General features: G+C 41.4%; 1 protein-coding gene across 3 annotated transcripts in view; it reads right to left on the bottom strand.

The window, feature by feature from the left end:
- sema3gb (sema domain, immunoglobulin domain (Ig), short basic domain, secreted, (semaphorin) 3Gb) overlaps positions 1-12,831 on the bottom strand; it is a 28,139-nt gene extending 15,308 nt beyond the window's left edge. For 2 of the 3 annotated variants that reach the window (XR_013130538.1, XM_077003690.1), the window contains exons 1-3: positions 12,356-12,831; positions 1,748-1,836; positions 1,429-1,571 (exon numbers count right to left, since the gene is read on the bottom strand). Coding sequence is in view for 2 of the 3 variants with exons in the window: in XM_077003690.1 (XP_076859805.1) it covers positions 1,429-1,571; positions 1,748-1,785 (181 nt within the window). In the remaining variant the exon portion in view is untranslated. The remainder of the gene's footprint in view (positions 1-1,428; positions 1,572-1,747; positions 1,837-12,355) is intronic. The other variant, XM_077003691.1, reaches the window with a different exon arrangement.
- Between the last annotated feature and the right edge of the window lie 1,633 nt (positions 12,832-14,464).

Genomic DNA, 14,464 nt, shown 5'->3' with positions numbered 1-14,464 from the left:
CCTTTATCTCTCTTGCCTTTGGGCTGCTCATCAGTTCTGTTTCAGCTCCCTGCCACTATCCTCTCTTCCATATTAATCTTTTTTTTCTTTTCCCTGTCCCTCCCTCTCTGGCTTTCTCTCTCTGTCTGTCTGTCTCTGTCTCTCTCTCTCTCTCCATCGGCTCATACCTCTGACCCTTTCTCTACCCATACAATTTATTCTCTCTCCTTCAGCCCTGTCCTATATTCTATTTTCCAGAATTTCATGTCTTCACACTGCCTCTCACCAGCAGAAACCACCCTCATTAACTTCTCCTCCTCCAACCCCCTCCTCCTCTCTCTGCCTCTGCTCTGCTACCCCCTGGGCTGGCGTTGTGCTAAAAGGCCAGCATCCTGGGAGCAGAATGCCATGTCGGGCCCTGGCACACAGCCAGCAGGTCCCGTACTAAAATCCCCTGCAGGGACAGCGAGCGTGTATGTGCATGGATGTGTGTGTATGTATGTGTGTAAGTGTGTGTCTGGCCAGGTTTGTGTGTCTTTGTAATAGACACACAAAAAAAGCAGAGAAGTACAGAAACACCCACAGAGCTGAGTATTTTTGCATGTGTGTGTGTGTGTGTGTGCATTCACAAGTACGCATGTGTGTGTGTATATGTTTCTAAGAACCAAGAGCATATTTATGTCAGAATTTGACCTGCTGGCTGCCAATCCTGCATCACATGCTTAGGGCTAGAAGCAGTTTTTAAAAAATGCGTCTGCATTTAGCTACACCACATGCCATTTCACTGAATAAATCAGTTCTTTTCAGCAACAAAAATGCTGAATTATTTTAAACCTCTGTGTACAAACGTACACTGTGGAGTAAACATTAATGGCGTCATGAGAGGTTTGAGTTTGTAACATCAAACACCCTGCTCTCCGCATGACGCTCTTTGTGGCCAACAGTGACATGTCAGTGTGCCAGGGGATGATGGGTAGTGACTTCTCTAGAGCATTAATTGGGTGATGAGCCGTGCTGGTGCTACTCTCTGGCAGAGTGTTGGGGCGAGGGAGAGAGATGGCACTGTGTATCGAATACAGACAGGGTGAAGCTCCCATACTGCAGCTGAGAACAGGGGAGAGGAGTGTTCTTAAGTGTCAGTACCACTGCTACGCCGTTCACTGAAATTTTAATGCTCACTGTATTAATGCAAATTCGACCCAGGAAATCTGACTCTTGCCTTTCTTGTTCAAATCAGTGTAACTGATTTTTTATGTAACTGCTATAACATTGAGTCTGAGCTTCTGAAGAGACAGCTTCATTACATTACAAAGCCAAGCCCACATATTTTGTTTGTTTTTCGCAAATGGAAAATTATGTTGAGTGGATGCATTTAAAGTGAGAATAATAATGAGAAATGGAGGAGAAATTGTTCTGTCTTTACAGAATGTTAAATATAAACCAGCTCACCTTTGTAAGATAGATACACTCTGGGGGTCGGGCGGAGGTTGCCATGACAACTGCAGACACACAAACTCAGGAAGAGGAGGAGAAAGGGGAGGAGGGCGTGGGTCGTCTCCATGGCAATGACAGCACGGTTAACCTTCTGAGACCTGCAAGGAAAGTTCAGGAGCTAAAATGAGGTCCTAAAAGTTCATGAGAAGGACATTAAGCAACAGTTTGCTAGAATTAACTTGAACGAGCTCCCACAAATCAACGGGTACCATAAAACAACAGGGGTTTCGTAAAGCGTACAGTCCTTAGAGATTTGCCGGGGAGGCGTACACACCCTCCGAAAGGCACGGACCTAAAGCGCAGGCCAAGCATGGGTCAGCGATCCTCTGAAGTGGGACTCTCCCTCCTGCGATTGGCAAAGGCCTGTGAACATAAAACAAAAGGGAAGCATGGCCTTAAAAGTAGCTCATTCGCTCTTTGTCACTTGAAACGCTGAAGTCCTCGCAGGATGTCACAGAGGGCTGGAGAGTTTCTCCTCAAAACAAAACAACATTTATCTCCTCCAGCGCACAGGGTGCACGAGACCCTCTGCGGGAGAAGACGGGCTTAGCACTAAAGTGCATGTGGCTTTTGAAAACAGCTACCGAACCATGGCTCGCTCTGCTACCGCCATTTGCTCCATGTCCCGTTTACTCTTCCTTTATCTTCCCTGCGCTGTTCTTTTTCTCGTTTAAATCTTCAGCAAACACAACCCTTGGGCCCGCGTTCACAGCACGAGCACTAACATAAAGCCTGATTTAGTGGAAGAAGGCAGCTGACCTTTCTCAGAGAGTGACACTCTACTAAAGGAGATTAGCGAAGTATGCACTCAGAGAGCAAGAGTTTCTTAAACACGGCTGCCAGAACTTGCCGGCTGGAGGCAAGTCCCCGTCACTCTCCCGCTTGAAATCTTACACGCGTCGCCCCCCGACTGTCGGTGCGCCACGGACACGGTGTGACGTGCTGCAGCGTCCACGGTTATTCTGCAGGATACAGCACTGACAATGTGGGACAAAGCCCCGCTTGCCATGGACGGAGACCGAGAGACTTCAAGCATGTACTAGGCCGCGGGCTGTAAAGCCACAGTAAAGCCACCAGTCTCAAAAGCCACAGAGCACAGTGACCAGTGCTGAAGGTTGATGACACAGTGACCAGGGGCTTTAATTGTAATGAGCAGACCCATATGTTTATTTGGAAACAGCCTAATTTCTAAGGTTGGGATGAAGATGCTCCCAACACAGTTAGAGCGTGAGATAGTGTAGTTGTGGAACCGCATACTTCACTGTCTGTTGCATCTGAAAGGTACTGGAGGCAACGGCTGGTTTCAAGGGGGCTTTGAAGATTACGATCTGGCACAAATAAGAAGTCATCAGCTTACTCTCACAATGATAGTGCTTCTGATCTTGCTAACCGTCAGGAGAATAACATTTACACAGTCTCGCTTCTATATATGTACATATATTTTCTACATGTCTACACCAAACACCTTATTATCATATCAGCATATGAAAACTTAAAAGAGAATAATATGAGATACAGTTAACAGCTGTCAATGACTTCCAAATTCAGTCATTCAAAAGCAGAGTGACAGAATATAGACAGAGTACAGAATACAGATTTGATCTTCCTATACTGTGGTACCTTTATTTGACCTATGTACCACACCCCTTTATACCATATGGTTCCTGTGACTGTGGTTACGGCCGAATATAAAAACAGTGGGCTAAACTTAAAGCTGTCCTCCATGCTTAGCTGCCTGTACTGGAAATGGTAGGTATGGGCTGGGTTGCGTACTGAATACCTATCTTTAAAAGTCTGCACATGTCTGCACACTTATTATAGGTGAGTGTGTCATTATATTTGTGTGTGTAATGAAGCCACACCTGCAAACACAGAGAAAATGATACATACAGGAGACATGTTTGACACAAGTTATTTCACAAGGACACCTTAAGGGTGGGGGTGGAGGGTCCTTTGTTTGGACAATTTGGTGAAGAACCAAACAGAACATGCAAAAAATCCAAAACCTGACTCAACCCCAATACAAACCTAACTCAAACTTAACTCAAAGTATTTAAATCACTCAAAGTAACTCTAAGCAGCTGTACAAAGCCTGCATTGACAGACAGAGAAAGAGAGAGACAGTAGGAGACTAGGGAGAGAGACAAAGAAAGAGGGATAGACAGACAAAGAAAGAGAGAGAGTGAGAGAGAGAGAGACAGGAGATTGAAAATGAACACATCCATTAATTTTTTTAAAACATGAAAACACAATAGTCACCTACATCAAAATGGCTAATGTTTGTTTGGCCAATGGCTTATATATCTAACACATCTGCGTTGGCAGGTGTGTTCTGGAGCAGAGGCAGAAACTTCCTGCTGACCTGGACCCTTCATCTCCCCTCCCAGGCCTCTGCCAAGCACCGCTAATTGGAAAAGGGACATGCAAGTCACCCATCCGTGGCGAACAAACACAGCATGTTTGCGGAGGTGATGGCTGTATTTCTGGGTCAGTTCAGAAAGATGTCTTGTTTGCCACCAAAAAGCTGATGGGGGTCTGAGGGTTGGGGCATGGGGGGGGGGGGGTGTTCTTTAATGGGCTGGGGGAGTTGAGGGGTGTGTCATTTACTGCAAACCTGTGTTGCAATAAGGAATGCAAGGAGATCTCTTCAATAGGCCACAGACAAAAGAACGCTCTAAAGGTTCTCTCAACTGGAACCCAAGAACAGAGCTAGCAATGACAGAGTGCCAAGTAGCATTTTTCATGTCCTCGTTTTTTAAAAGAAAGCTCATTTAATGTTACCCTAGTTCCTTTATCACAAGAATCAGTCACTAAGATGAGAACCACCTGTCTCAGTAATGCAAACTCTGGATGAATTGCTTTAAAGCAGTTACAAAACCTCCAGTGGCAAACCATGTGTAAGTGCAGATCCTTGGAGATAGCCATAGTAAGAAAACAAGCCTTTAGGTATTTGCCCCAAACATCAAAGTGTACATAATGCTTATTTCTAATTAAAAACTTAAAATGCCTACTTTCTTACTATTGGCACAGACCAAACCATGACATAGTCATCAAGTTAGTACAGTATTGTCAGGGCAGTCCTGAGGTAGTCTGTAGACCATATCCTTAAAACACACATGAATATCCAGACTTAATTCATCAGCAGGGCAAGGACAGCATGATGCAGTAACATTGCTTTCTTAAAATCAAATATAGTGTTACTGCAGCCAGTAAGTTGTGCTATTATTTCCACATTAGGTTAAGAGCCGATAATGAACAGAACACATGTCATCTTATTACTTGACTGTTTATCGTCTGTCCTCATTGAAATGCTCTGGGTAGTGATGCACTTTTATACTTCAGGTTGTGGCATGCAGACTCACAATTTTTTAAATCATTATTTCCTGGAAGTGCAGCACGCAAATAATTTGTAGATTGCTCAAGTCCACATTGTGGACCTCTTAATTACTACTCCACCATTTCAGGTGAAAAAAAAAACAGGTATGTGAGGCTAACTTGGTCAGAATACCAGCTACTGAGGTAAATAATGACTGCTTGCAAAGCTGGAAAATACATTAAAAATTCAGTTTCTGCAGTTCCCTAAGGGCAAGAATGAATTGAACTTATGTTTGTGATTATACAAGATCAAATCTGAAACTCAGGCTGTGTGAAACACACACACGCACACGCACACACACACACACACACACACACACACACACACACACACACACACACACACAGCCCAATCAACAAAACAAAAACCCTATTAATGTTGCACACACTGGAATTTTCCTTTAAGTTGCTAAAGTATTTTTTTAACCCACGCATTATTCACAAAACCAAAAAACAGTAATTCCAACAATCATCCCATAGACAATGAAACCAATGGAAAATTCTTAAACAAAAAGCTCACACACTCGTTGTCCTCCCGAATCTGCAGATTTGCCGTGCGCATTGCTTACATTTCTGTGTCACTGTTCAAAGTTGCCTTTCTAACTCACTCGCCATAAAAAAACCTTAGAGTGTAAGACTTTCCATTAAACTGCAGGCTTGAGGAGAGAGTATGATGAACAGGTCCTCTGGCTGTTAGCTCCCTCCTGGTGGCTGGTAAGTGGGCAGTTAGTTCTGCCTTTCTAGGCCACCTGCTCTCTGGGGACCTGCAACAGTCCATGAGGAGAAATCTAAGGTGTACAGGATGTTACTGGCATGCCATTTTCTATTCTGACATTACAATCTACAGCTCTGGCCTTAGGGGAAATGAGGGGGGTTCAGCTCGTCTTAAAAAATATTACATCCACTTGCATACATCATACAATACACAGTAAATGGTGACAGTTCAGCCGTTCCAGCAGTGACAGCTCTTGATTAGAATCTGTAACTTTGAACATCCCTCCTAAATCCAGCTTTCAAAATTTTCTGTAGTCAGGAGAGAGAGAGAGGGGGGGGAGAGTAAGAGAGGGATAAAGAGAGAGGGAGAGTGTGTGAGAGAAGGGGATGTGAGGGAAAGAGAGGGAGAGAAAGAGAAAGAGAGGGAGAGAAAGAGAGAGAGAGGGGGATGAGACAGGGAGAGAGAGAGAGAGAGAGCACTAGGTACTCCCACCTTCTTTACGTCCCTTCCACTTTTCCACTGGAACAGATTTGAACCACAAAATTGTAGTTGTGGAAAAGAACGATAAGAAATTATGGACTGCACTGACTTCTACTGCCTTTCAGCGCAGCAAAATTGAGCAACCGACGCAAGAAAGGGTCAAAGAGGGGGGTACAAGCCTGAAGACTGCCACTTACACCCCTCTGGTAGACAAGGTAGTGGAAGCACTTAGCGCTTTCACCGCGCCATATGACAAGGTTAGCTTAAGTAATGTCTATCGTAATGTTAGCACTCATTACCTCAGAGTACCTCTGGATCATATGTTGTTCCTGATTTGGAAAACAGCTCCCACAAAGCTGAAGAGAACATGAGACCTCTCTTAAAAGACAAGCTTCCTAATTTTCAACCCATACCTGAAATAAATTGTTACTTCTCATCATATATCATCATGAATAGTTTAACCTCGTTGATAGCTCTCGAAATGAGACATGCGATGTTCCTCTTTACCTTCTTACTAGTATTAAACATGTTTCAGTGAGGCGAATGTTTAAACCTTGAAAATTTTGAAAAAAATCTCTTCTTGTTTAACAGGAATAGTCATGCTTGTCATATTTTATCTGTTGTGGACCTGTTGTAAATTCCCAGTATCCCAACTATTTGTAAACAAACATGGCGACTAAAATGAACATGACTAATGCTAAGAATTGTGTGTCAGCTGAATGTCAGGCTTATAGCCATCTGTCAGCACAAAGTCAAAAAGGCCCAGAGGCTCTTTCAAATTTCACTTTCTTTTCTTGTTTTGGACATGCAGATATGATCCTTTTTCATGCTAGGTTTAAGTCTCCATCTGTTAAATCAAATGTATGTAGTTGATTACACATCCATTGTTTTGTGATGACATTACACTTGGAAGTCTGCTAAAAATAACAGCCTCTAATGGCCTCTTTTTCATAACAGCTTGCAAAAAGATTGCTTTTACTAGTCTCTTCTCAACAGTTCATCTAAAATAAGTTTGAAATGTTGTTATAATATTATTTTGTACACTCCCTACTGTTACATGCATGTAACTGATGAAGAAAGTGTGGCACTTCTCCAAGATTGCAGTTGGCTTCTTACAGTGGTACAGCCTTATGAACTGTGTAGTTCTTGATAGATTTCTGCTCCTTAAAGACTTGGATTTGCTTCCAAATGCTACAAAGTGCAAAGTTTCTTGTGTGATATGTATTGAAGCCCACTCCTCTCAGTCACTCTAATTTTTCAATCATGCAAACAAAACCAATATGGTCCCAATATACTATCTTGTGTCTGTCAACTACAAGAGACTCAATCAAATTTGAACTGCAGCCAGGTAATATGACAGTGGCCACCCAATAATGCAGGTCCGTTGGTCTTCAAGGGGACAGGTCACACCTCCCAGCACGGCAAAACTGGAGTGCTTGCGTCATGTGGCACCAATGTGCTCCATCCCACATTTCCCTCATATCACACACACCTCCAGTCTGGTCTGTCTCTGATTATAATCCCCCCCCCCCCAGAAGAGCATGATGCCTCAAAGTGGCACTGTTGTGTTGTAATGCTCCAAACTGAACTGAAGAGCATTAGGAGAACTTTACACAGGGGAGGGAGAGCCGCTCACACGCCTTCCATCGCATTCCAGCACCTGTTTTGATGGGCCTTGCTCTTTTCATTTACACGATAAACACTGGGTTCCTCTGCAATTACCCACCCCCCTGACAACAGGTTAGACTATTCATAGCTGGCAGCTGTTTTCCGAACATCAGTGCACTTTATGATGCAGCGTAGTTTTTATGTCATATTTTGCGCTGGGATTTTCCAGGATTAAGTGCAGTGAATTATGAAAGGAGCCACGATAAGTACGAGTCTGTTCCTTGCAGCCAATGGACGCCAACGTCGGGAAGAACAACACGGGTCCTTTGGGTTTCAGTCATTTCCATTCTGCCTTTGCGAAAACTAGTAAAAATTGGGATTTCTGGGTACATAACTCATAAATCTCAGCTGTGTTATAATATGGGGTTAATAGATCTGATAAACATTCACTTAAAACAATCGGAAGATTGGCACTGACTAGTCCAAGTCTTCGGCGAGCTTTGACTGGTTGTTGCAGAAGACATAGGGTGCCTTTAATATTCGCTTTCATTTGACTTCCTGGTGTGATGGCTTCATTTTTCTTCCCATTCTCAACACTCCGAGTCAAAAGAGTGGACTTGCTGGTTTCCATGGGCATTGAAAGAGACTACAGTAGGTCTTTGCTTGGCAAAGGCCCAAGAATCTTCTGAATGGAGGCTTAAACCCCCCTGGTCTGACAGCTGCAGGGATTAGCCACCCTTGCACACTGTCATTGATGTCCCTGTATTGTGCCTTTCCCTGTAAAAGTGGGACCAGAATTAGGAGGGGCGTGTAAGGGTGAATGAGGTTAACATTCTAGCGTCCTGTCAGGTGATTCTGTTTTTGTGGTTTCAGAGATAAACACAACATAGCGAAGCCTTGTCATTTGAGTATTTATAAAGACTTTGTTATTTATAAACCACTGTATGTAACCAGCTATGGTGATGGATTTCACTGACGTAATCGAGATTAGTAGTGAAGGAACTACCCATCAACACAAGGAGAACTTTGTCCTTCCCTTGAGGAACTCCTAAGAGGAACCTAGCATTGCCTTCGCTACCCTTATATGGACCTCCTTTTCTTAATGGCCACGTCAAAAGCTACAATTAATCCACCACTTCAAACATCAGTGGCCACAAAACTACTGCAGGGTTTGATATCAAAACATCTGCATATTAATAGTTAATGTGAAATGGGGCTGAATGAAAAGCAGCACGTGGTGAGCAATATCAAAAGACAAAGCAAAATGGTGACTGAACAATCAGCCTGATTCTAGTGATAGAGTGAAAACAGGGGGCGGAGCCAAACTCATTCCCTTGAAGGTGACAGATGAGATGAGAAATTGCAGGGAGACGAGACTTATTAGAAAAGTGGCACCTTGCCATCTCCATAGCGATATCACTAAATTATCACTTGTGGCCCCCTCTCCTCCTCCTCTTGACCCCTGGAGTCCAGCCCGGCCCCCAGCTGACCCCCACCAGTGCAGCAGAAGCTGTCATGACAACCGTCTCGGGAGGCTTGGTGGATTTGTATGGAGCGACGAGTTTACGTATGAGTAAGCCTGTATATATGTGTGTGCATGTGCTTGTGTGTGAGTGAATGTGTGTGTGTGTGTGTGTGTGTGTGTGTGTGTCTAGGGCAGGCCTGGCAACTGCCTGAAAGTGGAGCCATTGATGACAAAAAGGATGCCAGGAGTACGGGTGAAGTGATGATGAATAAAACCCAGGCAAGTATCTAAATGAATATCAGAGCAAGAAAATCCATCCAGCTCCAGCTCACTGTGAATTTGGAGCAGGCTGAAAGTGGAATTAAAGCATTAAAGGTCCTGCCCAAAACGAAAAGCTTAAAATATCTACTGGCGGTACATTCGTTTGAAAATTTCATTTCCAGCAGAGAGCTAAAGTAGCAAACATGCCATGACTCTGATAAAGGATGACGGCAAAAGTCAAGCAAAGTTTAAAAAGCAAGAGTTTTACATAATGAGTCAAAAATATATGAGAAGGAGGTGTTTTGGATAATGAAGGCATGTGATGTTGATATCAGAAAGGCTAAGAGTGGACCTCCAAATGATGAAGTGGTCTCTGAGGTGAACTTGGAACAGTTTGTGAACATGTTTTCATAGCTATAAATATTCCTTATCATGTCTGTAAAGAATGTTACAGATAAAAAGGAACAACTGATGAATGTTTATGAGCCTTCTTTAAATGCTGCTTATAAAACTGAATTATTTAACTGTCAAAATCAATTAAAATCCATTGTATTTTTGCTTCTAAAAAATTACTTGTATAAACTTTGACCAAAGCCACCATATACACCAGGAATTAACGTTCAGTGTTGGCTTGGTGTTTCTGAGAAGCAGAGCCACTCTGAACCCAGCAGCAGTGGTGGGACGTGTAAAAACCCCAGCAACACTGCTCTGTCTGATAAACTTGTACCAGCTCAACACCCCCAACCAAGCTACCACAATGTCTGTGTCATTGCTGTGTTAACACTGGTGCACCACCCAAATGATTTCCGGTCAGCAGTGGTCCTGTGGTCAGAAACTCACCAGCAATGAATGGGCAATATGAAGATTGATGAACTGTGTATGCCAACAAATTGTTACTTCAGTTGTTACTTAATCTGTAACTGTATGTTAAGATATAAAAATTATATATATATATATATATATATATATATATATATATTCACAATAATATAAAATATAATACACGCATATTTGGAATTCTTCTAACAGTGGGTAGAGAAGTAGGTTTAGCATATGTACGGGTTTGTGTTTTAATCAATTTGTGTACTGCTGTGAATTCAAGGTCAGTCAAGACATGCTCAAATGCTAATTCTGAAGCATCTGTTGACAACATTAGATATGGTTTAAATATTAAAAATACCACTTAAGATGAATTGCTAAAAAGGAAAAGACAGCATGATGGAACAGTCCATATTTACTGGAGAGTACCAACAGGAAACGTGAAATCTTAAACTTACAAACTTAACTAACATCACACAAAAATCTTGACATACAGTGTCTAGCTTAGGCTGCCCTTGATTGTCAAGATAAATATTTCACAAAGCTTGTCAGCGATACCCTGACATGGACTGGTAAGCTTAACCAGACAGTGAAATGCCCTGAGGGCAAAATGCCTCTGTATTGATTTTTTACCCCACTTTATTCTTCAAGCTTGACTTTAGCAGTATCAATAATTGATGAGGCAGAATCACTCTTCACTAACTATGAATTTCTATTCTTGAAGGCTGGTTTTATGATTACTGCAAATGTGGTGGTGGAAATATACTATACTAATGCAAAAATATGATTCACTTTTCATCACCTGTCATTATCATCTCGACATGTACATGATAACCTTTTACAGTAAAAAAGACATCCATCCTGATGCTGAGGGAATATCAGCTTTGACCCTAAATGCAGAAGTACATTGTGCATGTTCAACATGTAGATATTTTGTGTTCATCTCTTATTTAATATCTACGCTGTCCAGTCATTTACTCATTCAACAATTTACCCTTCTGTCCAGCTTACCATGGGTTAGATGACCTGATCACCAGGCTACTTCTGTTTCCTCTCCACGTGCAGCTTAAAGGGTGTGTTAGAATGATTATCTAGCAAGCGTGCAACAGATAACTAGTGCCTTTTGTTTTTTTTTTAACTGCCTTTCGCCTTTTATATTTTTGCTTTATGCTGTTGTTTTCTTAATTCTGCATACTAAAAAGCTGTTTGACTTTGGACTATGAATGATTCATTTGAATGGTGCTATGTAAAACAACCTTAAGATAAATGATTGTCTAATATCAGTCATGTTCTGGGTCCACAATAATACTGCACAGAAAAGAGTATTGCACTTTTTTGAGGTGGTGCAAAGTACTTTTCTAGAATCTCTGAAGCACCTTGTGAACTACTTTGCAATATATATAAAATGCACTAAATGTCCTCACTTCTCTTTTAGGTTCAGATGTGTCTTGGACGTTAAAAAACTGCTAGAGGATGTAGGGTCATTCTACAAGTTCAAGTACATAATAACTCACGCTGAATGCAAATGTTAAAGACATTTATCCTCATCAGATTTTGAATATTTGGAATAATTATAACCAACATCCAAGATCTATGAGCATACGCAAATTAAGAAAAAAGGAAAAACAAACACTTTATGCATTCAATTTTACATTATACATAACATCCAACGTTGTTGATTCAAAGTGTAAATGATTTTATCTAGTGGCCTAAATGCCTTTCCAAAATTCAGAGCTTAGAATTCAGCAAGTAGAACGAACTCCTGACTCCTTTGTGGTGGACAACAAAAGGTTTATGTCATCTCTATAAACGCTGGCTTCGGAGGCGCTCTCTCTGCGCTTTTTACGCACTGACAATACTTTGGCTTTATACAAGTGTCTTTGAATAAGACAGGGACTGTAAATAAGTTGAAATTTATAACGCAGAGTAAGAACGTTAGCACTGTTCACGGTGGGTTTAAAATGCAGTCACCTGGCACCCCGAATAATAGCTTACGCAGTCACCACATTCAGAATCAACAGAGATAGAGCGCTTCTTCTCTAAATTCAGTATAGCGCATTCTAAAAAGAACATTTATGTAGTGCATACAATCATATAATTTCGGGCATCCAAAATTTTTTACTGATTCTGAACTTGTCAAGTTAACAGAAATAACTCACCTCTAGCCTATTACAGGTAACTCCGATGTAGATGGGTACGTTAGATGCCACATTCCGTGGCGTTGTTCAAAGCAATCCGTAAATTACAGAGATTTTCTCCGCAAACAAAACATTTACAATCTATCAATGACGATGTCTTTATGTCCATTTGACGCTGACCTTCAATTAGTTTTTTTCGCGCTTACTGTGAGTTACCAAAGTTTCCACTCGTCACAGTAAAAGTAATTTTCATCAAACTGCCGCCTTGCGAATGACGTAGTTGTCAAAAACTATCACGTTTCCATATTTCTGAAGCACTGTAACAAGTCCGTAAGTGCCACGGAGACAAACGCTCGTCTCTGTGTGAATCCAGTGAAATCCTTGCAGGTGTCGGTGGTGCCGTTGCTGTACCTCAGTCTTCGGACAGGCACCGCTGTGACTCCTGTTACCTCCCTGTTAAAACCAACCAACCGTGTAGGAGTTAACCACGTCCATGCCAGCGTAACGAGACAGAGAAACAGAGACGATTGCAGTCTGAAAGTGCCTGAATGAAATCATGAATCGATTCCAGTTAATAGACTTGCCCTATTAATTGATGTTTATCGTAAAATTACTGAATATATCCTAAATGACTCAAAATCTAGATTTTAATAATAACAAAAAATTGTCAGGTTTCTAACATTCATTACATTTTTGGGCTGGAGAGAAATTTTTAATTATTACTTTTTGACATAAGGTGTCATCAAAGTGGGTGAGCTGTCAGAATCCTGTAACAGAGTGATGTTTATATAGCAATTTAAATATAAATACCATGCAATTGGTAAGAGGACTAACTGGGGAACTGATCAGGTGTCTTGGTCCAGAGCATGGCGTTACTGGGCATATGTAACAACATGTTTCAGCAGGCTCTTGTTGTGTTGCAAGGTGACCCACTGAGTCATGAGGCGTTTGGTTGAATGTGAGCAGTTACGACACTTCAGACACACATCATCATCTTCCACAGATGTGATGTTATAAGTCTTGGATCCCGAGACGGGCTTTTCATTCCAGAACTGTAGTCTTTTGAAGTTACTCTTTAGTAAACTGCAACCCAGTCTTTCTGCCGCAGCTGAGTAGCATATTAAAATGAAACATCGTGAGATCGAGCTGATGTACGCTTCGCTTTGTAGCAGCAAAGACATATATATGTCAGATATACACAGATTGAGACCAATATACAGATTGAGTATATATACAGATTGAGACCAAACAGGCAACATATATATATATATATATATTATATATATATATATAAATTATATATATATATTGCCTGTTTGGTCTCAATCTGTTTATCAATATTTCTTCACGATGGAGAGCATTCTTCAGTATGCTGCGGTCTTTATGGTCTGCCAGAGAACTTACTATTGCCCTCTTGTTTGTGAACAATTTAGGTTTTGTTTGTTTTATCATATCGTTGGTTCCTAACGAGGCTTCAAACTGTTTCATTCGATACACTTGCTGTTTTGCGTGTATCTGTCACTGATTATGTAGAGTTGTTCTGCATCCAGATGTCCTGTTTTCTTGGCGCTGATATTGAAATGGAATCACCATAAATAGAAATTAGAAAAGACTTGCTTCCCGAAGCTCAAACATACTCAGGAAAACAAGTGGTTATCTTTGTGTTATGAACCTTGGTTACGTTTGTTTTGTTTTTTGTTTTAGAAATCTCTCAGTCTTCTTAATTTCCTTGGGGAATTATACAGCTCTGGGAGCCACAGCACTATTTCAGCTGGGAACACCAATGAAAGTTTAGAATAAATTAGCCAAATGGGAAAACTTGCCCATTAAGAGGGGCAAGATCTGCTTATAAAAGTATCAACATGCATTGTCTTACAGTGTACAATAAACCAGATTATACTAAATCGAACGTCTCGACCTTGTTTATTTTTTAGTGGTTTCTTGTGTATGTTTTAAAAGGCTATATAAGCCATTATAGATCAAGTCAAGGATATTTTGGTCTGGAGAGTGAGGGGTGTGACCTCTATATAATTCCTTCCCTGGGGGAATATTAGAAGAAGAGACATGATGGTTAACTGATAAATGAATGCATGCTGTGTGATTGTATATGGTGTCATTGTACAACAGGGG

Source organism: Brachyhypopomus gauderio, chromosome 4, assembly GCF_052324685.1.
Source record: "Brachyhypopomus gauderio isolate BG-103 chromosome 4, BGAUD_0.2, whole genome shotgun sequence".
Taxonomy (NCBI): domain Eukaryota; kingdom Metazoa; phylum Chordata; class Actinopteri; order Gymnotiformes; family Hypopomidae; genus Brachyhypopomus; species Brachyhypopomus gauderio.
This window is presented reverse-complemented; position numbering and strand designations above follow the sequence as displayed.